At 38.3% G+C, this 25,384-nt stretch overlaps 1 protein-coding gene across 2 annotated transcripts in view; it reads right to left on the bottom strand.

Moving 5' to 3' along the window:
* LOC122811999 (serine/threonine-protein kinase 10-like) overlaps positions 1–25,384 on the bottom strand; it is a 504,844-nt gene that overhangs the window by 61,343 nt on the left and 418,117 nt on the right. For both annotated transcript variants that reach the window (XM_044084213.1, XM_044084214.1), the window contains exons 16-17: positions 10,758–10,943; positions 4,398–4,523 (exon numbers count right to left, since the gene is read on the bottom strand). In XM_044084213.1, coding sequence (XP_043940148.1) covers positions 4,398–4,523; positions 10,758–10,943 — 312 coding nt within the window. The remainder of the gene's footprint in view (positions 1–4,397; positions 4,524–10,757; positions 10,944–25,384) is intronic.

The following is a 25,384-nucleotide window of genomic DNA, read 5'->3' on the forward strand; positions in this document are numbered from 1 at the left end:
TTGCAAGGCAAGTTATTGGTCTACAGTTTTTAGGATACCTTGCAGGTTCACTCTTAAGGAGGAGTATTGTTTTTTTTCTGTTGTTAACCAGGATGGTGTGTGTCTAGGGTGTGCATATAAGTAGTTCTTACTTAGGGTTAAATCTTCGTGTAATGATGTTAATACTTTTAGCCAGAAGTTAGGTACTGCATCTGGGCCTGGGGTTTTCCATTTAGGAGCTTTGCTTAATTTTGTTTCAATTTCTCTGGCTGTTACTTCATCCCATTTCATAACTTGTTACTTCTTACTGTTTCTTTTACTTCTATCCATTCAGTATCTTTGTTATGTTCCACAAGGTCTTCATAGATAGTTCACCAAAATGTGTTTATTTCTTCTTTTTTGTCAGTATTTCTATTCCTTTTGCTTTGTTTCCCAATTTTCTATAAAACTTTTTTTGGGTCTTCAATAAATTGCTTAATTTGTACTTTTCCTTTATATGTATCTGCATCTCTTCTAAGTTTTTCTGCCTGTGCTGATATATTTAGTATATTATTTTTAATGGTGTATAATAGATCCTGGTCTGTTCTAATACTGTGGATTGCTTTTATCACATCTATTTTTGTTGATCTGTTCCCTCTTCTGTACTCTTCTAACAGTGACATTTCTTGTCTTAATTGCTTTATAGTTTTTCTTATAGTTTATAGTTTTAGTACTAAGCTAACTGCCCTTGCGAGCCATTTTAAACTTAGCCAATTATCCCTTGTGAGACTCAAACCCTGCACCTTGTGTTTGTAAGGCAAACACCTTAGCCATCAAGCCACTCTCCCAACCAAATTTCAATAATCTCATGATGGCATTTGATTTTTTTCCTTCCTTTCCCAGTATTTTTGTAGTAAGACTTTATCTGTTATTAATTTTGCTGTACAGTAATATATTCTATTTACATGTGTTATATCGCATGGATTTCTGTTAATAAACTTGATTACTTTATTAATTTATTTTTATCAGACTTCTAACATTTTGGGTCTTATTGACTTTCTGTAATCTGTTTATTTCATTAATCTTAATATGTCTATTCATCTCTATTAAATCAAGCAACTCCCTTAGAGCCTTTTATTCTAAACTGAGGGGACATTCTTTATTCTCCTTTTCCTGCGAGCATTCTACAGAATGTTCCAGAACATCCTTCTGTGACATATTCTCTTCAGCTGCATCCTGTGCTATCCATTGCTCTTTAACACAGAAACTCACTGGCCTATCACTCTTCAACATTGATAGTGTCAGAATTGTCACTATTTCCTGTTCCTTCCCTTGCTGTGCAACTCCAACTGAACTTTTTTACTGGTTTCCTACTGAAGGTTCCAGAGTATATTCATGTGGCAACTGATCAGATGTTTCCCATTCCACTTGTTTCTCTTTAATTTGTGGACCCACTATTCCATCATGCTGTGATGTTACTAGAGCTGTATTTTCAACACTAAATCCCTCACTTTGTAGGTGATCCATATCTTCAGTTTCTGTTTCTTTAACTTCTCCATTACTCTTTTCTGCTTTTCCCCTTTGTTTTCTTATTTTTCCATTTCTAGATGGCTTTGCCCCTATTTCTTTTCAAATATCCTCGGTCTTGCTTCTTTTTTCCATATTGATTAGTTTTGTTTTCCACTTTGCATAAATATTGCACTGGATTAAATCTCTTTTTCTTTCCCGTGTCCATATTTCTTCTTCAAATGTCTCCCACTTCACTTGTTTCTCCATACTTTGGGTACTCGTTCCATCATGCTGTGATATAACCTGTGTTAGGTTTTCTACACTAAATCCTTCACTTTGCAAGTATCCCATAACTTCAGTTTCTATTTTTTTAACTTCTGGTTTGCTTATCTTCTGTTCTGCCTTCTCCCTTTGTGATTTTATTTTATATATTGTGAAAATTTCCATATCTGGGTGCCTTTGCCTGTATTCGTCTTGAAATATCTTTGGAGCTATTTTTTTTTTTTTATTGATTAGTTTGGCGGAAGAAAAGGACCTGTACCGATTGGCTAGACAGAGGGACCAAGCTAGAAAAGATGTGCAGCAGGTAAAGGTGATAAAGGGTAACGAGGGAAAAATACTCACAAGTGAGGAGAGAGTGTTGAGGAGATGGAAAGAGTACTTTGAGGGGTTGATGAATGAAGAGAATGAGGGGGAGAGAAGGTTGGATGATGTAGGGATAGTGAATCATGAAGTACAATGGATTAGCAAGGAGGAAGTAAGGATAGCTATGAAGAAGATGAAGAATGGAAAGGCTGTTGAACCAGATGAAATACCTGTGGAAGCATGGAGGTGTTTAGGTGAAATGGCAGTGGAGTTTTTAACCATATTGTTTAATGAAATCTTAGAAAGTGAGAGGATGCCTGAGGAATGGAGAAAAAGTGTTTTGGTACCGATTTTTAAGAATAAGGGTGATGTGCAGAGCTGTAGTAACTGCAGAGGGATTAAATTGATCAGTCACAGCATGAAGTTATGGGAAAGAGTAGTGGAAGCTAGGTTAAGAAGGGACGTGATGATTAGTGATCAGCAGTATGGTTTTATGCCAGGAAAGAGCACTAGAGATGTGATGTTTGCTCTGAGAGTATTGATAAAGAAGTACAGAGAAGGTCAGAAGGAGTTGCATTGTGTTTTTGTAGACTTAGAGAAAGCATATGACAAGGTGCCTACAGAGGGGTTGTGGTATTGTATGAGGAAGTTGGGATTGTCAGAGAAGTATGTAAGAGTGGTACAGGATATGTACGAGGATAGTGTGACAGTGGTGAGGTCTGCAGTGGGAGTGATGGATGCGTTTAAGGTGGAGATGGGATTACATCAAGGATCAGTGCTGAGCCTTTTCTTATTTGCAATAGTGATGGACAGGTTGACAGATGAGATCAGACAGGAGTCCCCATGGACTATGATGTTTGCAGATGACATTATGATCTGTAGTGAGAGTAGGGAAACAGGTGGAGGAGACCCTGAAGAGATGGAGATATGCTCTATAGAGAAGAGGAATGAAGGTCAGCAGGACTATGACAGAATATATGTGTGTGAATGAGAGGGAGGATAGAGGAATGGTGAGGATGCAAGGAGTAGAGGTGGCAAAGGTGGATGAGTTTAAATACTTGGGGTCAATAGTTCAGAGTAATGGTGAGTGTGGAAGAGAGGTGAATAAGGGAGTACATGGAGGATGGAGTGGATGGAGAAGACTGTCAGGTGTGATTTGTGACAGACAAGTACCAGTAAGAGTGAAAGGGAAGGTCTACAAGAGAGTAGTGAGACCAGCTATGTTATATGGGTTGGAGACAGTGGCATTGACAAAAAGACAAGAGTTTGAGCTGGATGTGGCAGAGTTAAAGATGTTAAGATTTGCACGAGGTGTGACATGGGTGGACAGGATTAGGAATAAGTATATTAGAGGGTCAGCCCAGGTTGGAAGGTTTGGAGACAAAGCCAAAGAAGCAAGATTACGTTGGTTTGGACATCTGATGAGGAGGCATTCTGAGTATATTGGGAAAAAGATGCTAAGGATGAAGCTACCAGGTAACAGGAAACAAAGGCCTAAATAAGGTTTATGGATGTGGTGAGAGAGCACATGCAGGTAGTTGGTGTGACAGAGCAAGATGCAGAGGACAGGAAGAAATGGAAACAGATGATCCACTGTGGCGACCCCTAACGGGAGCAGCCGAAAGAAGATGATGATGAGTTTGGCTTTTTCCTTTACATAAATATCACACAATATCATATCTCTGTTTATTTCCCATGTCCATGTTTCTTTTTCATACCTTTCAAAAACTTCTACATATTATCCTTTATATTTTCACACTTCTCAGTTGCTTGCTTTTCAAACCTTTCAAGGTTTCCTGGTCTATATAATATTTTTCATGAATCTGTTGTATTAATGAATACAAATTTGCATTTGAAGCTTTTGACAGCTTTTCTTGTGCAAGTATATTTCTTTCCTCTAATTTATCTGTTAATCTGTTTGAATGTCTTCTATCCAGCAATGTCAGTGTCGTTGGTGGTGAGATTTTGTGCAAACAGGGTCCACCTCATGAATGTACCCCCCAAGACTTGAGGATAAATTCAGTGCCAGCAATACTACTCTTCTTTGTTTGCTGATTTCATCATCTCAACATCTGTAACACCGGGTTGCAGTGGGACCTTGTAGAAGTAATTAAAAACGAGTATAGTACCTGTGGAGCTATATACCTGTAATTCAGCTTTGTCAGATTACTTGACATACACCTGCATGTGCTCCAGTTCAGATGAGTTATAACAATTTACCTGTAAATATTGTAACTCAGTCTTGTTACACTGAGGCGATATACCTGTAATTATAGTTAGCTGTGTCACAATGTGGCTTTGTAGGTGTAACCAAAGGTCAGTAGTGTGAGTGTGAAGCTATATACCTGCAATTGCTGTAGCTCAGCTGTGTTTTCTTCAATCTGAAGCTGCAGCTCTTGAAGTTGGATTTCATGTTTCTGCTGCTGCTGACAAAGTTCATTTTTTTGCCGCTTTTCTTCTTGCTGTTGAAACTGGACAGAAAGGAAAGACAGTCAAGATACAGAACTACATTTGTAAGCAAAACCAAGATATAATATATTGAAACACAATCTGATACACTTTTAGCTAGATCTATAACATGCACAATACATTTCTGTTACATTCATAATGTAACAGTAATTTCTGCACATAAAGAATTGCAAAATTTCAGTGCGCTCTATCCTATCATTTAGGGACAGCATGCAAAAAAATACCTTTTTGGATCCTTGAAAATGTGTTACAAAAATCTTACAATACGCTGGAATGCAATGAAGATAGAGCCCACAACTCTCCTGGACATGGGCAGTCATCACTTAATGCAATCTTGGGGAGTGACTAGCATCTCTATTGTATTACATTGGGATGAAACGGCTAGGCTTAAAATGATCCGGTTGATAGTCTAGTAATCTCCTACGATCATATATGCCATGATAGTAATTTCTTTGAAAATTACCCTGAATTTTATATATCTATACCATAATATTCATACCTGTAAAGTACCTGAAGTACCACTGTAAAATCAACAGTCATGTTTACACACATTACCAAGCAAAATCTGAATATATTATGATATTTAGATTTAAGGAATTCTCAAACACTAATTTATAGAAATATATATCATAAAATTTGTGCAGTTATGAAGTGGCTTAAATTCCAAGCTATAATTGCCCTACTGTTTATAGGTATGTGCTATAAACAATAATGAAATTGGCTAAGACCGCAATGAAAAACAAAGAGTTGTCTTAACTCTTTTCATCCGCTCAGAAATATAGTTTCTCGTGTTCTTCTAGACCAACCCTTGTTTGATGGTAATGATTAATTATGTATGTGATCACACTACAGCTGTCTAATTCACTTCATCTTTCTCTTTTCCTGTGTTTTGCTTTACTTCTTTTTTTCAACTTCATACCTCACCTTTATTTTCCTCATTCTGTTTGTATTTCTTTAATCAAACGTTTGCTATCTTTGCTTTTTTTCTTGCACTACTACCACTCATTTTATTATTCTGGATTTTTTTTTCTTTGAATACAATATACCAAAGTGTGGGAACCTCAGTTGCTTTGGACTGAGAATGCTATCTATTTTTTTCAGCTTATTATTACCTCCCATATAAACACAAAACATACTCACACATTAACTCGATATTTCAAGGACAGTTCCACAGTGTTCCCTGTCATTACACGAATAAACTTACCATTTCCCATGCTGTTCAAAATGAGACATTTTTTAACTTTTTGTGTGTAGTTTTCTTCAGATTCTGACATCAGTAATTTTGATCAAAGGTTTAGATTGTTGCAGTTGAAATGAATTTCCTGATTTTATAATTGTTGTGATAAATCCTGGACTGGAACAATCATATCGAGTGCCAGAGCTATCCTAGATACATGTTCAGCATAGATTACTGCTCTGTATGACTAAGCTTAGATTATTTTATGATCAGAGGGAACACAGTAATTATCACTTCTCATATTATATTCAGTAAGATAGACAAAAATCAAGCTGTGTCTCATTTTTGCTGATTTGCTGAACCACGTAAACTAAAAATTCACTGTTTCAGGGTTAGGAAGTAAGTCAATGTAAAAAAAAGAAGAAACACTTCCATTTATTGGGCACAAAATCTTAAAATAGCAGATTTAAAATGTAAAGATGTCATTTGTTTAGCAGAGTTCTTTTCTTTTCGAGCTATCTCTGTCTGTTTTATATGGCCTGTTTGGAATATTGCTTTTCTTGATGTGAAGAATGTTAATTCTCAAGAGTTTGGATTTGCCTGATGGAGACAGATTTAGATGCTTCTTAACTGTTTTGAATTAGAGTGATTTTGACTAGATTCTAATTACTGTGACTAGGACTTTTAGTTAAGCAAAGAAGTTGGACAGCTGTATATTTATCATCAGATAGTGTCTGTTCAAACTTTAATTTTTGATTTAAGTTAACTTTTGAATGGTGCTTAACACTATGCATTATTAGTTGACTAGCCCCCCTTAAGAGGTCTAGGTAGTTTTGTCTGTCTGCAGTCTATCCCTTTCTTTCAATGAACAGTAAAAATCAGAAGTAAAAACTAAAATATAAATTAAAATAAATCTTCTTCCAAGCAATTGCACAATAAATAAAATAGCACAATAAATAAAATGGTACTGGATGGTTTCACATAAGCTCTGGGGTATCCTGTCTTTAGTCTGTATGGATTTATAGCTGACTATGTCCCTTGGAGGGTTAGAGTTTACCAGCCTTTCTTGCAACAGTGAAAACCAGAGATAAAAATAAAATATAGATCAAAATAAATGTTCTCTTACTAAGCATTTGCTTACTAAATCACAAAACAACAGTGGATCATTTCAGATAAGCTCTATGATGTCTTCTCTACAGTCTGTATGAAAATACAACTTCCTAGGCTACTTGGAAGGCCTAGAGTATGCCTTTCTAAAATCTATCCCTATCTTCCAACAAACTGTGAAAATCAAAGGTAAAAATTATATATAAAATCAAAATAAATCTTCTATTAAGCAGTTGTACTATAAATCACAAAACAACACTGGGTTGTTCAGGTAAGCTCTAGAGTGACAACAACAGCTGTTTTTCTCCTAAATATTTAATTTGTAGACATTTCTGCAGTAGCTGTGTGATCTAAAGTATTCAGCTACACCAATTGATGTATGCTGTAAGGGTACAGATAGATTTGGCATCACTGTTTTGTGAGGAATATTGGTCTAAGCAATAAAAGCTGTGCATATTTATATGTAGTTCCTCCTCTGCCTGAAACTTGTAGCTGTACTGTTTAGTTTTTCCTATCAGTGAGCATACTGATGCATGTCTGAAAGTACAATTAAGCATGAGGTACTTTCATTACAGTAGGCATTCATGTTACATATAACATGATATTTGCCCCTCTTCTCCCCAAGCTGATAGGATATGCATAAGATGACTGATGGGTTATACAACAGATGTATGAGAGATGCAGAGGTAATAATAGCTACTAGTAAGAGAGGATCCACATGTACTTAACCATAAATATCTCCATATTTGCAAGATAATGATTGCATGTTTCTGAGGAGATGCATATTAAGCAAGAACAATATGGCTTATTCCTAATTTGAATGATGGGAATTATACATATAAATGTGTCTACATATGAGAGTTAATTTGTAAGGGACTATGGCAGAAAACCGGTTGCTGTTATGCATTCCTTTATATAAATACTGATAGGTGGTTAGAAGGAGTGAGGGACGAACAGGAGAGGCTTTTGGGTTATATTGGCTTGGTCGAAGCACTGACATATAACTCTACCCTGGAGATAATATGTTCAAAGCTCAAGAAACTATAGTCTGTTAGTTTACATATACAAAATGCGTGCACATGGCTGAATGGCATTCGACTAAATCACAAAATAGTGAAAAAAAATTTGAAAATTTATTTCATTGAAGACTCATTTTGTTGAATCACAACTTACATAAGACTGTAGAAGTTGTATAATAAAACTATGAAAAAAAACTTATGTAAATGCTTAATATCTGGGACACTGTCATACAAGCCACAGGTGTTATCTATAGATAACCACTGCTGGTGTGGTTTCTGTTTCACTGGGTGTGGACTTTTTCTCTTGTCTTCATGGCTGTGCAACAGAGTTTGTATATTTAAGTAAAGGGGTGTTGGGGCAAGGCATCTCCATGGGAAGTTGTATATATGTTTAAAACTGGAAGGACATTGCAATATAGTTTAGTGGCTCTCACCAGAATGGTGCTTCAAAATTATATAAATACTGTGCACAAATGTTGTAACTGGAAAAAAGCTTTAAATATTGTGTACAAGGCTGTAAATAGAACTCTTACTTTAAATAGTCAGGTACCATTGGATATTAGGCAGAGAGAATTTCTGCATGGTTCAGTTAATAGAACCAACTATGTAATTAAGTGGCAGATAAAAAGCAGGCTATAACCTTACCAATCCAGAGAGACGTTGTCCTCTCATGGAGGGAGGGATTGTGGGTACTGGAGTGTGCTTCAGTGAGAAGAATCAATGTGGATTATACCTCTGGAAACCTGGACATCTTCTTACAAATGAATTCAGAGACAAGAGATATGCTTGGACACACCTATGTGCTGTGGACATTCATTTCTGCTCCATAAGGAAATTACTGCATTTATGTTTTCAGGGCTTTTCCTGGAGTCGAGTCCATAAATTAGTTATTGGCGAAAAAGCAAGTAATTCCTGATAGTGCTTTTTATTATTTATTTTCTGAAGTAGAATGATTAGTGCCTGCTTACAACTGTAAGGGACAGTGCCCATTCTAAGACAGGAGTTGCAAGTATGAGTAAGTGGCTTGGCCAGAGCAGTTCATACTACCCTTCACAGTGAGATATGGAGTGCTTACAGTATAGTGCATTTGGACAGCAAGTACTTTCTGGTGAATAATTGACAAGAAATAAAAACAGGGAGCACTGAGTACCTCATGTAATCTAGTAGCATTAGGGAACAGATCAATGGAAGGCCTGCTAGAGTGTTTGGGGCCTGAGTAATAAGATTCTTAAAATTTTAAAGTAAATTTGGATCCAGTAGCTGCATTTTTTTTTTAGTTTATGGTTAGTTTCCAGCAAGATTTTTAAATGCTTTGCAAAACATTTTTGAATGATCATGAAGCACCCTTACTTTGGACACAACATGATGATGAGAATCAGCATTCAGACATCCATGAAGAATTTATGTACCCCTGCCAACAGCCTGATAATGAAGGTATATGGAATAAGACCTAATCTCTCTCTTGGGAAGGGCACAAGCCACTCTGCCCTCTTCCATGCAAGTTTATGCTCACCTGCATCCACAGTGATGGCTACCATATTCACATCTTAGTGACCAAATGCACCTAGCCATCCTTTCATTGCTATTCCTCCTCTGACAGATTTTGACATTGGATTTTTCCCCATATCCCTCATTTCCAAACCAGTTCCAATAGATATTTAAGCCAATAAAGTTCTAGTTGGTTGGGCAGTAGCCAACATTTTATCCCTCTGTGCTGCAGAGCTATCTTTGGACCCAAGATAAGCTCCTTTAGCCACATTCATGGCTGTCCTGCTGTTACTTCTTAGGTCTAAGAATTTTTGGTGTCTAGGGAAGTTATCTGGATCTTGTTTAAATAATCACCAACCTTCATCTCTCTCCAAAAAGATATTTCTAATAGAAGGATTAAGTCATAGGCATTTCATCCCTTTGATCCTTCTGGATGAAATTCACAACAATCTGCCATGCTTCAGTAGAAGAAGCTTATTAAACATAAATAACGTTTCTATAGGATTACTCAAGTTGAAGACTTGGTTCCAGCTAGTGGTATCCATTTCTACTACTGTTGTACTACAGTATCTTCAGTATGTATGTGAACCACCATAATGGGTCCATGAAGATCGGTGATGTTAGTTCCCCAAACTGTATAACATAAACACATTTAACAATATTAATAATCCAGTGTGTAGGTAAACCTTCTGACATATGTTCAAGGGGATCTGCTATACTGTGCATAGTGGCATGCAATAGACAGCACAAAATGCACACACACACACACACACACACACACACACACACACACACACGCGCGCGCACATGCACAGGCACATGCATGCACACACATTCTGTCTCGTGGCAATCCAAACGCCACTAATATGTATATCAGCACTGTTATATACACACCCTGAATGGCCACATTACATATAGCATCTATATATAACAGTTCCTCAAAGCTTTTGATTGGAACTGGTAAACAAGCAGAACTTCACCGAGTTTTTGGGGGGGCTATTACTCTTATTGTTTAATGCAGCAGGAGGCCCCTTGCATCCCGTCTAATATAACTAACTGCATGTTACCAAACCTCAGAGAAAGTTATAAGAAAAAACAGTGCCGTTCCACTGTGTCATTTGTTTCAAACTAAATAGACTTTGAAGAATTTGCCAGTGATTATGACTGATCACCTCACATAACATGTGCATGTGGTCCATTCCAAATACTGTAAATATTAACTTGCATGCAGGCTAAATGCATAAATATGAATCATGGTTCGCATATGTGCTATAGATGAAGTAAGGCTTCCAGCATATTCCAAAATCCCCAGTTCCAAACTACTCAACTTATACAGCTTTAATACACACACAACTTCATATACTGAAGTAAATGCTTACTAACACGTGCATAAATAATTTAGAGAGGATTGAGCTTGCCCTTCTGAAAATGTTTCTTCATGTTACCTGTCTGATGTGCTCTCTGTGTTCTGATGGACAGACTGCCTGGATTTTAAGGCTCTCTTTAAACATGGCCAAACGTGTTTTGGCATCACTTCTTTGGGTTTTCAGTACGAAGGTCTTCTCTTGCATCTGATTATTTTTTAAATCCTCTATCAAAAACTGATGAAATCTGTTCATTCGTTCTCTTTCCTGAAATAATATAAAGATGAAAGTTAAACGAGTTTCAGTTTTCTCTGAAATGAATACTGTAGCAAATTAATGCCACTAACCCTTCTTTTTATCTGGTCATCTACAGACATTCTGTATTAACTAGATGTTTTTTTCTAAGTGCCCTTTACACATGCTTTTTTGAAACTGTTGTCCATCTTTAGTCCTCAACTGATATACCATACTGAAATTAATACTTACAGTAACCCTTAACTTTCTGCCATTTTATAGCTGCTTTGTTGAGTTGTTTGTAAGTTATGACACAGACTGAACAAATGCTAATGCCTGATTTATTAATTTATTTATTTATGTACTTGTATTGTTTACCAGGGAAGTGCATTAATCAATACTGACCAATTTCAGGGTCAGCCTGGGTTAAATGCAAAACATTTCAAAAACAAAAAAATACAGAAATGTAAACAGTAACAGAGCAGTTAGAGTAAATGCATAGAACAAAATGAATATACACATGCAAGTGAACAAGCACAGTACAATGTACAATCAAGCAGAGTGTAATGTAAAATGTATACATTAGTTTCTGAAGTGGGTCAAGCCTCAGTAAATCTTGAGAGAGAAAAAGAGACTCGGAAAGGAAACAGGTTAGGTGCTATGTCCTGTATTGAAGCAGGAGCATTTGGCTTGGATGAAGAAGTGCTTTTTGAGTGACATTCTGAATTTGAGATGTGTAGATTCCTTTTATGTTCATGGGGAAAGCTTGCCAAAGAGTAGGTGCCTGAGAGGAGAAAGTATGTGCAGTGCTGTGGAGTTTGGTTCAATGAGAGTTGGTATGGCAGAGCATGTGCATCCTTTTTTCCTAGCATTCTCTCCCTTTTACAGCTGTCTGTGGAATACATTTGTGCATTTCTTAATTCTGACTAGGTAACTTCCTAGGGCTTGAATTGTTGTGACATTTTGTTCTAAGTATGTCCCATGTTTAATGTGTATATATACCTGATTTTATTTCACATTCTATAATGTTTATTTCTTTTTATTGTTATAAACATTTTTTTATGTCAAATGTATATACTATTGTCTTAAAAGTCCATGATTTTGAAATGGTGCAGTCTTTCTTTTGTCTTTGCATTTGGCCTGGGACATAATTGAAAATTTGGCCTGGGACATAATAGGGTTGGGAGGGTGGCCTAATGGTTAAGGTGTTTGCCTGACAAACACAAGGTGCGGGGTTTGAGTCTCACAAGGGATCATTGACAAGGCTTAAAATGGCTCGCAAGGGCAGTTAACTTAGTACTAATCTATGAACCTATCTACAAATTAGATTATATCCTAATATTATTTTTCTTTTGAGCTTAGTTGTAGTTTCCTGAGAATAACTTGTGTTACTGCTTTTAAAATGTCATTTCTAAAGAGCTACTTGTAATTGGTAACATTTTATATACTTAAATTACACCAATTTGTGGTATATTTAAACTCTATTTTTCTCAGTGTTTGTGACTATAACTGAATGTTTTTTGTGCTTTCAGCTATAAATTATTATGCATTTTACATGAAGTCATTCTCCCTGTGTTACTCCGATAGAAGAGGATCAGCTCAGGGTGGAAGGCAGTAAAATCCCAGTTAGTAAAATGCAGTAAATAACAAAAAAAAAAATGAAGCAACTGCATATCTTCCCTCTGTCCAGGGAGTTCTTGCCAGGTGCCCAGGTTTCCTCCCATATCTCAATGACCTGCTGCAGGTGAACTGGTGATGCTTTTGTCTGTGGGTATGTGCCTGCTGTTTGTGAGTAGATGTGTGTATCTGTACCTAATGAATGGATTGGTGATTAGTTTCTCTGCCTTGTGAGTGCTGGATAAGTTTTGGTTCTCGTATGACCATAATTAGATTAAGTGTGTACTCTGAGAATGAATGAATGAATGAATTGCAAATATTGTTACCAGCTTTGCTTGCAACTAGGAGAAAAAGGAATATATTTTATAACATGGATCTTGTTTCCAGACTTGATATTTATACTTATGGACTGCTTTGGATCTCCCATTATGTTATTGTTATGTTTATGTCAGATATGTTTACAAGCCAAATCTACTGAGCCAATGGCCTTCTACAGGGATGATCCAAGGAACTGTACTTCAAAATATGTTTCTATTTACATATAATATTTTTCTATGGGTAAGCAAATTGGAATACAGGGATTCTATTTAACCATGACCTTGTTAAAATGTGAAGTTGAAAAGAAAACAAATACATTTATTGGTTACAGTAGTTTAACCAGTAGATTGGTATAACATTATACCTTATCATCTTAGCACTATTTGCTTCAGGATAGCATTCTCAGCTCATTCTCATCTGATTGGATTATCGGTTGCACTAACCACAATATGATTTATCTAATAACATTACTGCATTTTCATGATGTTTCTGTGATGCTTTTGGTTCTTTAATAAATTAAGCCGGGGGGGGCAATGACCTTATTGTATATAGAACTGAGTTCCAGATTCTTGAGCTAATAAAAGAAGATGTTCTACAGGTACATGCTAATGAGTGATAAAGATTTTTAAGTAGTAAGAAGAATCCAGACCTTAGATTTATGATTGATGTTGTTTAAATTTACCTGCATGGGACAAAATTGAAGATTAGAGCATCTGATCCCTATGTCATTACCTGTAAAATGATTTGAGATTACTAGTAAGCAGTGACATTATGTCTTTACTCCTAGTGTCGTTACTCACCTCACAAAACAACTGCCTAGTCATGGTCTGTCAGTAAGTGAGAGGTAAAAAGGTGAAAAAGAATGTTAATAAGCAAAAATATTTTAATTAGTACAATTAAAGAGCTAATGGCAGACTTCTCCCAGGATATTAAAAATAAATGAAACCTAAAAAAGGAAGTAATATATCTTGCCTACTTATTAACATGCTGTTTCACCTCTTTACCTTTTACTTTACTATTAAGCCAATGTGTTGCCAGAATAGAGAGCTATAACTGTACTGTAGTGTGGCCTGTGCAAGTTGTTGCCCAGAATAACATATTTCATCACCTCACTCAGCAGTTCTGTTGTCACCCTCTTGTCATTACCAGATTGGCAGTCTGTTCCATTTATATTTGTATAAGGCTACCTCCATCTGCCATCACCGAACGAATACTGTGCCTAGAGATGTGCCCAATAACAATACAGCAGGACTAGACATATCTTTATACCATTTAATGATGATGCTACTGGTGACAGCAAACAATGTTGGCAGGAACAACTGGTAAAGAATGGTTGAAAAACACCTTCCAGAAGACTGCAGAATCTGATGATTAATATCTGGGTGATTCAGGTAATCTGAAACACTTAACATTGTTGGATTTTGAAACAGCTATTGTTTAACAGCAGGGGACAGTGAATTTGCCCTTTTTTCAGTATTGTCCTAGAATTTAAGAATAAATAAGCGTAATAACTATCCATAATACTTCTTTTTTTTTTTTTTTTTGAGGGATGAGAGGGCAAGTGCTGAGCCATTTATGTCCTTGTTTTCTTTTTTTTTTTTTGCCCTTCTTTATAATAATACCCATGAACCATCACTGTAAATTTGTCATTCTCACACATTCTTATTATCAGTTTTTGTTTTCTTTATTCGCAGCTGAATGTTAAAAAAATCGAATAGTTCTGTTCTTCTAACATTATTATTTTCTGCCTTCTCACATGTTTATTTTCTCTTTCATTTGTGCACCCTAACTTTACTACTGTTTGCCAGTTTTCCTTTTCCACGGGGTAGAACTCATAGACTGGGATGAACAGAGTTAATGACAGGTCAGTGTACTAGACTGACATAATATGCTGCCTGAGCCCAAGTGTGATACCAGCCATGATGCTGTCACTTCAGATTAATATAAAGAAGAAATACATCCATAATTCTCATTTAGATAGTATCTGCACATAAATCTATCAGTAACAGATTGTGACTAGTCAAAAAAAAAACAAGAACTATAGCACTTTATTTAGAGAAAAGTCAGTAATAAACAAACAAGCAATGAAATGGGAAGAATTAATTACATCTAGCTGATCTAGTCTGTGGCAAGTAATAGATGGAGGTGCAGTTGAAGCTCTTAAGACAAAGAAGTAATAATAATACTAAAAATGCTCATTTGTTAACCAGATAGCTCCTTTTTGGGGTGACCTGTCTGGTTCAGTGATTTGCTGAGGATCACACAGTAGGCAAATGAAAGCTGATGAAATCAAACCATGGACCATGAGAACTACAGCTTGCAGCCTAAACCCTCTGACTGCCAGATAATACTACTCCCCATTTTAGGATGGCAAAAATGGTAAAGCTGCTGTGGCTCAGTGTTGATAAAAGGTACCTGACAGTGTTAGCAGTGTGGCTGTAGGTTTAAAACTTCTTTGGGGTGATTGCTACATGACACAGTTTTGCAATGATATCACCTTTCCTCTACTCATTCATAGGTTCATAGGTTCATACCAGGCTATCTGCCCTAGGGCATTTATAAGCCTAGCCAGAGTGTGTTTAGCTTTCGCCACCCATTTTAAATTAATTTTGCTATGCCCTTTTTCAAGGTTAGTATACTGTGCCTCTGTCTAACAGTGACACAGAAGTGATACCCGGGGTAAACTTACAATCTCCCATCCACCCATCAAGATTCCTCTTGAAGAGAGTCAATGAGGGACTCTGCCTAACCTGGACTGGGATTTTATTCCAGAGTGAAGGGAGCCTCTGGGTTATGAATCTGTCCCTCCAGCATGTCCTATTTATTTCAGTGCTGAGGTTCAAGTCTCTCGAGCGCATAGCTCGATGGGATTTGGATTTTCTGAGGTGCAGCATGTCCATTAATTCCTGGTTGGACATGGCTTTATACGTCAGGCACAGATCGCCTCTGAGCAGGCGGTATGCCACTGAGTAGAGCTGGAGTTTCTTTAACCGGGCAGCATATGGCATCTGTTTGAGCCCTTTGATCCTCTTGGTGAGGTACTTTTGGGGTCTTTCCAGTTGCTGCAGGTGTCTGGTAAGATACATCCCAAAAGGGGCATTTTATTCAATTATGGGCCTGATGGGGGATGAGTAAAGAGGCACGATGACCTCCCCTGATCTAGATGTGAATCTCTTCATGATTAGGTGGGCTATATAAAATGTTTTTCTAACCACTTTGGCCACGTGGTTGTCAAATGAGAGATGCTATCAACTTGGGTACCCAGGTCCCTAATTACTTCTTCTGTACTTAATGGATTACCACCTATGTGGTAATTTGTGGGCACTTTGTTTTTGCCAAAGGGGATGACTATACACTTTTTGGCGTTTAGCTTGAGGCCATGGCTCTGGCACCAGTTGTCTGTTTCTATGAGGCCCTTTTGGAGGATGCTTGTGTCAGCTGGAGAGTCGATTATGGCGCCCAGTTTGCAGTCATCTGCGAACTTGGTCAGCCACAGTCCTTCCATGTTTGCCTGTACCTCCGAGAAATATATACCGAACAAGAGAGGTCCCAGGACTGAGCCTTGTGGGATGCCACTTGTAACTGGTTTGGAGTCTGACATGGCTCCAGAAATTCTAACCATGTGGGTTCTGTCCTTGAGCCAGTTTGCAACTCATCTAGTGACATAGGGGTTTATATTTAAGCTGGTGAGCTTATCTATAATGCCCGAGTGGGGTATCGTATCGAAGGCTTTTGCGAGGTCCAGGTAGGCTGTGTGGACCACCTTCCCCTCGTCAATGGCCTTGGTGACTGTTTCAAAGAAATTGACCAGGTTTAAGAGGTAGGATCTGCCAAACTGGGTAGGATCCAGTGTCTGTAGGTCCCCAATATCTTTATTTATGAGGTCCATGATGATCCTTTCCATAGCTTTGCAGACCAAGCTAGTCAGGTTTATGGGGCGATAGTTTCCAGGATCCGTTGAGGCACCACCTTTGTGGAGAGGGACCATTGTTGCTGTACGCCACTCTTTGGGTACATATCCTGTAGTAAGGCTGAGATTGAACAGTAGTTTTATGTTTGGGTTAGCTCTTCTTGGAGTTCATGTAGGACGCAGCCTGGGACACCGTCTGGTCCCATTGATGCTGTGTTTTTTGCTTTGGAGAGGGCGGCTCATACCTGAGCATCTGAGATGTCAGGGGGGCAGCACTCTGCTGGGATAGATATTCTCCCTTTTGGTGGGGAGGAGGGGGGAGTTTGTGCTGAACCTGTCAGCTAGGATGTTGGCAATGTCTGTGGGTTCAGTGTATTTTTTGTCATTTTGGACTAATTCTGAGCATATCTGGGAATTCCCATCCAGGTTCCTAACATAACTAAAGAAAGCCTTGTGATTATCCTTAGTGTCCTGTGCAATTTTTCTCTCGAAGCTGGCCTTAGACGATTTTATGAGTGCCCGTAGTTTTTTGCTAATACTGATCAGAGATGCCTTCCCTTTTTGGGATTTTGCTCTATCTTGTAGTAGCTTCCTCCTTCTCTTGTATAGTTTGTTTATGGCTGGGGTCCACCAGACAGGACGTCTGCCTTTGGAGGATTGGGTCTTGGTTTTATTTGGGATTGCATGATCCATGCATTCCTGAAGGTGTTCATAGAATGCATTTATAAAGGATTCTATGGTCTGGGCCGTATTTTCCACAGGCCTGGGGGCTTTGAAGCATTCCACCTCAGTTTTGAGGAGTGTGAAATTTGCTTTAGAGAAGATTTTCACTGTGGTTTTCTGGGCAGGAGGTGGGGTTGGGATGTGAATATCCAGTGAGATTAGTTTATGGTCTGATCTTACCAGTGAGGGATACACTTCTGGTCTGGAGCATAGAGTCCCCATGTTGGTGATGATCAGATCCAGTATGTTTTCCCCTCTTGTGGGAGTGGTAGCAAGTTGTTCCATAGCATTTGAGTTTATAAATTCTAGGAAACTTTGGGCTAGGGTGTTGGAGCTAGAGTAATGCTCCCAGCCTATGTTTGGGTAGTTGAAGTCGCCCAATATAATGGTGTTTGTAGAGACCTTCATATTTTCCAGTGTTCTCAGGAAGGCCGAGTAGGGTTCCTGGGTTTGGGAGGGTGGTCTGTAGCAGGCTATAAACTGGAAGGCAGTTTTACCCACTGTTAGTTGCACATGGATAGTCTCTGATGCTTTGTGCTGGGCCACCAACCTGGAGGTGTGGGTATCTTTGACGAATATTGATACTCCCCCTCCTTTTGTGGTTTGGTCCAAGTTTTGGGGCCGAAAAGCATGGTATGAGGTATAACCTGGTAGTGCTGGGGTGCTCTGGGGAGCCTTGAACCAGGTTTCTGTTACTGCACAGATATCGATGTTCTCCATGCTAAGGAGAGTTTTGAGTGCATGCATCTTGAGGTTTAGACTTCTGGCATTGAGTAGCATTACTCTTAGTTTCTTATCCCTTGTGATACCTATGGAGGTGGGTTTGTCTTTTGAGCCTTGCCTAAAAAAGGCACTATGGGGGTAGCAAGAGCCTTTGCCAATATCCAAAAGCCCAGGGGTGACAGGTGCAAGCCGTCCCTAGTGAAGCATTGTGGCTTGTCGAGCATGTCATCCCAGGCTGACAGGCATTGGATCCCCTTTGAATGACACCAATACTTAAGCCAGTTGTTGAAATTGATCATCTTGTCTTCATATTGTGGCATCATTCTTGGTGAAGGTAAGATGCTACTCAAGGTCAGGGTCATACCGGCCTGTGCTACATGCTCAGAGAGCTCCTCTATGTCTCTTTTCATGTAGTCCAGGGAGGTACGTCTCAGGTCATTCACACCAGCATGGACAATGACTGAGTCATATTTGTACTTGCCTTGGAGTGACCTGAGTGCGTGTGTTATGTGGCGGATCCTAGCGCCCGACAGGCAGCTCACCGTGACCTTCTCCTTGTTCAGCCTGGTGAGCGGGACGTCAGTGTGCCTGACGATAGAGTCACCTATTACAAGTGTATCAGGTGTGTTGTTTAGCCTTAAGGGCTGTGACTGTTCGGCACACTGGCTTTGTGAGCTATGTGTTGCACGTGTTTTGTTTTGGGGTAGCAGTTGCTTGGGTGTCTGCTTTAGAGGTCTCTGCTGCTTAGACAGATTTTTATTTAGAGCCTCCGAGTATGTTTTTGTGTGTTTATGTGTTTGGTTTGCTGTCATGGTAGGTCTATGTGAGACTGGAATTGTAGTGAGTGTGGTTTCCTTCTCCTCCTGACTGGTTACACCAGTACTGAGTTGAGAGAGCTTAGCCTCCAGTTTGGCTATATGGTTGCATCTCTCACATGTGTTGGAATTTGTTGGGAGGAGGAGAGGGTTGTCTGTGTACATGAGGCAGTTGTAACATTGCCTCAAGATTCCCATATTCACCAGCTGGACCAGAGAGGAGATTGACAACTGACCTTAGGACATGCTAGAATAGTATTGGGAATTCCTTTATAATTGAAAAAAAGGGCCAATGGGGAACAAGGTACTCAAGGGGAGTTTGTGAGGGTGTAGTGCTTTTAATTTTTTAGTGCTGACTTAGTGAGCAAGTGCCAGGTAACTTAAACGCAATGTGCTACAGGTAACTTAAATGCAAAAACGACAAACAGTAACTTTCTTTCAAGTGAAACAAAGAAATAGGTACAGTAAGCAATGCAGATATAACTAGGGATCCACAGAAGTGCTGAAAGGCTGTGTTTTAGGTGGAATTAGCGTTTCAGGGAAATAACAAGCAAACAAACAACAAGCATACAAACAAAGCTAGATTCAGCAGGCCTGGATCTAGTCTATGCTACAACAAACAAGGTGTACCAGTTTCAGTAAGAAACAGTTCAAATATGCAGGCACTATAAGCCTTTAACCAGAAATTCCCAGCTCAGAAGGGCAGAGTCCAGCCTCTCCTCCCACAAGAGTGCAGACCACGAACCTTCTTAATGTAAAATAACTGGCCTGAAGCCCAAGTGCTTAAACCAGAACTAATACACTTTTAGAATAACAGACACTGAGCCCTCAATCAGCAGTTCCCAACTTAGAAGGATGTAAGCTACCTGTCTTGCCACCACAGTGCAGGCCACAAACCTTCCTAATGTAAAACAACTGGTCTGAAGCCCAAGTGCTTAATCCAAAAGACTTAGAATGATAGCTACACTTTAATCAAGTTACTACCAAGCAGTAATAAATGCAATTGAATACTTTAAAGAATGCCTGGATTAGTGCTCAAGTTATACAAACAAAGCTAGATTCAGCAGGCCTGGATCTAGTCTATGTTACAGCAAACAAGGTGTACCAATTTCAGTAAGAAGCAGTTCAAATATGCAGGCACTATAAGCCTTTAACCAGAAATTCCCAGCTCAGAAGGGCAGAGTCCAGCCTCTCCTCCCACAAGAGTGTAGACCACGAACCCTCTTAATGTAAAATAACTGGCCTGAAGCCCAAGTGCTTAAACCAGAATTAATACACTTTTAGAATAACAGACACTGAGCCCTCAATCAGCAGTTCCCAACTTAGAAGGATGTAAGCTACCTGTTCTGCCACTACAGTGCAGACCACAAACCTTCTTAATGTAAAACAACTGGTCTGAAGCCCAAGTGCTTAAACTAAAAGGCTTAGAATGAGTTACGCCAAGCAGTAATTAATACAACTGAGTACTTTTAAGATGACGCAAAAGCAAAATAAAGTAGGAAGAAACACAAATACAGTAAAAGATAATTTTTTTTTTTTTTTTTTTTTTTAAAGTGGAAAGAGAGAAAGGAGTAGCAGAAACTAAGCTGATTGGCCTTCTCAAATGTTCTCCCTCTACTGGGTAGAATGAGGTAATGACACTAGACTGGGAGGAGGGTCCCAGATCAAATTTACACTAGGGGCGGGCAACTGCAAAGCCACCAACTATAAAAACACTATACCAACAGAGAGGGAGGGTGGGAAACAAACTGCAGAAATGTTTCTCACAGCTGAAAAGCAGCAGTGAGCCTTTAAATGAAAGTTTTAAACAGCTAAAGGAGCATCTAGAAAAAAGAGTTTAACTGCAACAAGTTCTCAGAAACAAACAACCCAACAGATGCTTAATAAAAGTGGACAATTTCCAGTTAATACCTCACACACAGTGAAACTAGCTAGAAAAATACACAGTACACAAAGTGCTATAAATAACAAAGAAATAAAGAACAAAATAAACAAAAAATAGGATACTTAATGTTATATATTATAGCACCGAGTTTTCTCAGTGTCCTTCCTTCAATAAGCTCAGTGTGAAATGGGAAATTCTTTATATGCCTAGACTGACAGTTCATTTTTCTGCACTCCTTATATTATAAGCACTGCTATGGTTGATCTGAGAAAATTCACTGCTCAGTAGTATACCTAAAGGTCACTTTACTGAGCCCCATTTCAAAACACTGTTTAGAGTTTAAACTTTTCTTTGCCTGGCAGTTGGCTTAGAGCTGTTAACGAGCTGTTTCCTGTGGTCCAGTAATACAAGGTTTGATTTCCTCAGCTTCCACTACCTAACTGTGTGACTCAGAACAAATCACTTAACCAGACACTGCTCCTGGGCTGTGTGTGAAAAAGGTCCATGAAGATCAGTGCTCTATACCAGAAAATAAAATAACAGTTTGGCATACAAAGGAAATAGTGCAGTCATGGGTACTTAAATAATTCTAAGTTTATAAGGGGCAGTGGAGTCTCGTGGATGGATGATTTAAGGAATACAGGGTGTTGTTTATTAAAAAAGTGTGTGTGTGTGTGTGTGTGTGTATGGATTCCTATTAAATGCTTGAATTTTCAGATGAGCAAATGTCTTAAGACTGAAATGGAAAAATTGAAAAGATGGAAATTGAATGAAAGCACAACACAGAACAACTGTTTTTTTCAGAGAGGCAAGCCCCCTGTACCCCCATACCCCCCTGCTTATTATAAATAACTACTCTAGGATTGCACTACAGTGGGGAGAGGAGCAATACCCTGATCCCCACTGTGTTGCAATGCCCCAGAGCAGAAGCCCGATTCCTTTTGATCTTCAGTGTTTTCAAACTTTACAGCTCTATCTTTAGATGTCCCTCATCTGTGTGTTTGACTAACTCATAGGGACCCATTTATATATATATATATATATATATATATATATATATATATATATATATATATATATATAAAATTTATAATTTATCTTCCCAAGCACTTGTGGCCCAGATCATGACAGAAAAGGGCCTGTGGGTCACCTGCACTTACCTGATTAACAAATAAAATAAAAGTAAAAGAAAAAAATGAAAGGAATGCAATAATTAAGATAACCACTTGACTGGTAAAGAATGAAAATATTTTAAGGAAGTCGTTAAAAATAAAGCTGTACCTTCTATGGAAAAAATAATTTTATAGGGTTAGTTGGGATAACTAGCCACAGAAATGCTGGAGTAGGCCTAAATTGAATAAGTACTTTCCAGGATGTTGTGAAAATGGTGACTTGATTAATCACCATAAAATGAAGTGGGGAGATAAAATGGTGTTTATGGTAGTTACTGAGAAAAGAATATTGTATCTAACTGGGACAGTTAGTGAGATAATTACAAACGGGTGAAGTTGGAACTGAAACTCCAGAAGTTTAATGAATACTGCAATGAATGGAGGGGGGGGGGCAGTGAGGAGAAAAGCAGAAGGGGAAGATCAAAAAGCTAAAATGGAAAGATAACAAAATGTGTTTGGAATATAACATACAGACAGTAGAAAAGTATGGATAATGGACACATAGCAGCAGGCATTTGATAATAAAAAGACTTCATAGAGTGAAAGGTATCATAAGGTGTGGGTTGATTTAGCCCCAGGGTTGATACTTAGTGGAGTGAGGCAAATCATTATCAGAACTTCTTAAAATTGCATTCATAACCTTCATATGAGGGAACTAATGATTTGCCTAGAGAGGTACTGGATTCCATTAAACAAAGGGTACTATCTATAAAAAGGAGAGTGAGAATGCATCAAAATTCTTTGTAGCTTTATTAGAGAACATTCCATTACCTTGTGTGATTAAAGAAAGGTAGGAAAGGGCATAGTTTAACATTTGATATCAGGAATGACATTAAAAAACAAGAATTGATGGTTACTGGGAATTTATGCTTTGATGTGGGGAGGAGTCAGATTACATCTCAGTGTAAATAAACACATGTAAGATATTACAAGAAAGATGACAAATAGTGTTTTTAGGATGTCTGGCTTTACAGGAAATCCAAGTAGTGTGGAAAGAACAGTCTCAACCTCTTAGCACAAGAAATCTGGACAAAGCCATAAATTATGGGGGACAAAGGTCCAACAATAGTTTTTAAAGATTGTTATTATAAACTTAGAAAGTTGATACAATAACAGGTTTTGCATTAGCATGAATTTTCTGAAAGGTATGAAGTCTGAAACTCAAATGTCTGCCATTATTTTTTTTACTTGAATCCTCAATTATTTGCCAAAAAAAACAATTTATGTCAGGAAAAAAAATATGAGGCAAAAATCTGGGCAGCTAAGAGGTATGGGAAAGATGTATGGATCAGACTTAGAGAATATTTGTATAAAAGAAAAAAAGGTATTTAATTTGTTCTCTGTATTCTTATTAATAAAACCTTTTTTTGGTCATTGTAATGGAAGATAATAAAGTTTTCTACATGTTTTTATATTTCTCATCTGCCAACCTTTATCCATTTCCCAATACCCTATTCATATTCTTTATCAAGATCCTCTATAAATTGATCAGCTTTCCTCCAGAACAGGGCCTCATTTAAGTAGGCAGATGTGCATCATCTTATATGTAGGGATGAAAGGATGTAGCGACATTCCATTGTGGTACCATCCTTGTAGGAAGGACTTAATTGTTACTCTTCGACCCTGACATACTGTTGTGTTAATATGGGCAACAGTCATGTACTACAGCATGCATAATGAGACTCTGCTGTTTCTGCTAATATTGTTTGTACTTAGCTGCCTTGTGCAAGCCCTTAGGTATTTGCTCAGGGATTTGCCAAATCCATGACTACACCCTCCAGAGAAGGGCTGTCTAGCCTTTCTTAATCCTGTCCTCTCCCCTTCCTAGCTAGCCTTCCAGCACCAGATCTGCCAAGTCACCTATGCCACAGACAAGAATGCACTATGTGCACAAGTAAGCTTGTTTAGAAAAGATATTTTATATAATATACTGGTTGGTTTGTGCGACTCTCATCTGTGCTGCTGTTATGGCTCATCAGAGCCTCCTGGGATAACACACAATATTTTCATAAAGAGTAGTCAGAGGCACACTGGAGGAATGCTCTTTTGGAAGCAGAAATAGACTACAAAAAAAAAAAAACAGTTGTGATGTTGTCTAGACATGAAAAGCCATGGAGTGAGCTGAAAGCAGGAGCTAATAAGAAGATTATGGAAACTATCTCACATCAAGTAGTGCCTGTCTTTTGAGTTACTTATGTGGCACAGAAGGAAAAATCCTAACTACATCACAGATGACCTGGGATCTGTTAGTGATGTGTGCCACTGGAGGAGCTAGCCACTGAGGGTGGAGTGAGCAGCTGATATCACCTGAGGGGAGAGAAGCAGCCTGACCTGCTGTGCTGGATGATAAGTGACACAGCCAGCATTAGGGACCATGCTGTGTAGAGCTATCAAACATTATGTTCTCATGGTGAAGATGGGATTAGATGCACCAACAAAAATCTGCATGTGTCACTGGACTGACAATTTGGTACTGTATGCATTACAGATAGACAAAAAAGAACAGGGGACTAAGTGAAAACAGTAGTGATGGCTACCTGGGTAACACCAAACTGTGATTGGACTTGCCAATATGGAACAAATAGACTAAATGATAACAGGTAAGACTAGTGGTAAGCAGGTACAAAAAATGTAATTTTTGTGTCAGGGTTGAAATTGTTACATCTTGTAAATTAGCCACTTTTGAGACTCAGATAACATAACCATCCATCACATTTTAGAGAAAAAATATCTAGGACATACTCTGGAGCCCTGCTTAACATTTACACCTCATATTGTCAAGGTACTGTCTCAACTCAAACTGTGCTACAAAATGTCGCACCTTCTTTCCCCATAGCTTGTGCTGCTTTAGGCAGAAATGTTCTTATCTCTAAACTTGAATAATGTCTGTCCTTAACATGCTTTCACTCAGCCTACAGTGCCACAAACTGCAGACTCTTGAAACCAAGATCTGATCCTCTAAATCATCATTGTGAAGTGCTTAAATATCTTAGCTGACTACCTCTTTCCTCTCAGAGGTACTTTATTACTCTGTACTTTTTAAAATCCTTAGACTTGGCTATTGCCCACCTTTGAAGAAAAAATGCTTATTAGAGAACAAAACTGTTCCCTATGAGGCAAAGATAAAGAAAGCCTTATTCAAGAATGATCACCCATTCAAAACTGTCATAGAAGAAATGGCCTTTTCCAAATTAAGCCTACCACTTGGAACAGCATATCAAATTATGTTAGAAACCACAAGTACTGGGAACCTATAACACTGAGCTGAAATATTACCTTCAGAATAAAGCCATTTGGACCTGCTTTTGGGA

The sequence above is a fragment of the Protopterus annectens genome, chromosome 9.part0 (genome assembly GCF_019279795.1).
Source record: "Protopterus annectens isolate FY-2018-M chromosome 9.part0, PAN1.0, whole genome shotgun sequence".
In the NCBI taxonomy this organism is placed as follows: domain Eukaryota; kingdom Metazoa; phylum Chordata; order Ceratodontiformes; family Protopteridae; genus Protopterus; species Protopterus annectens.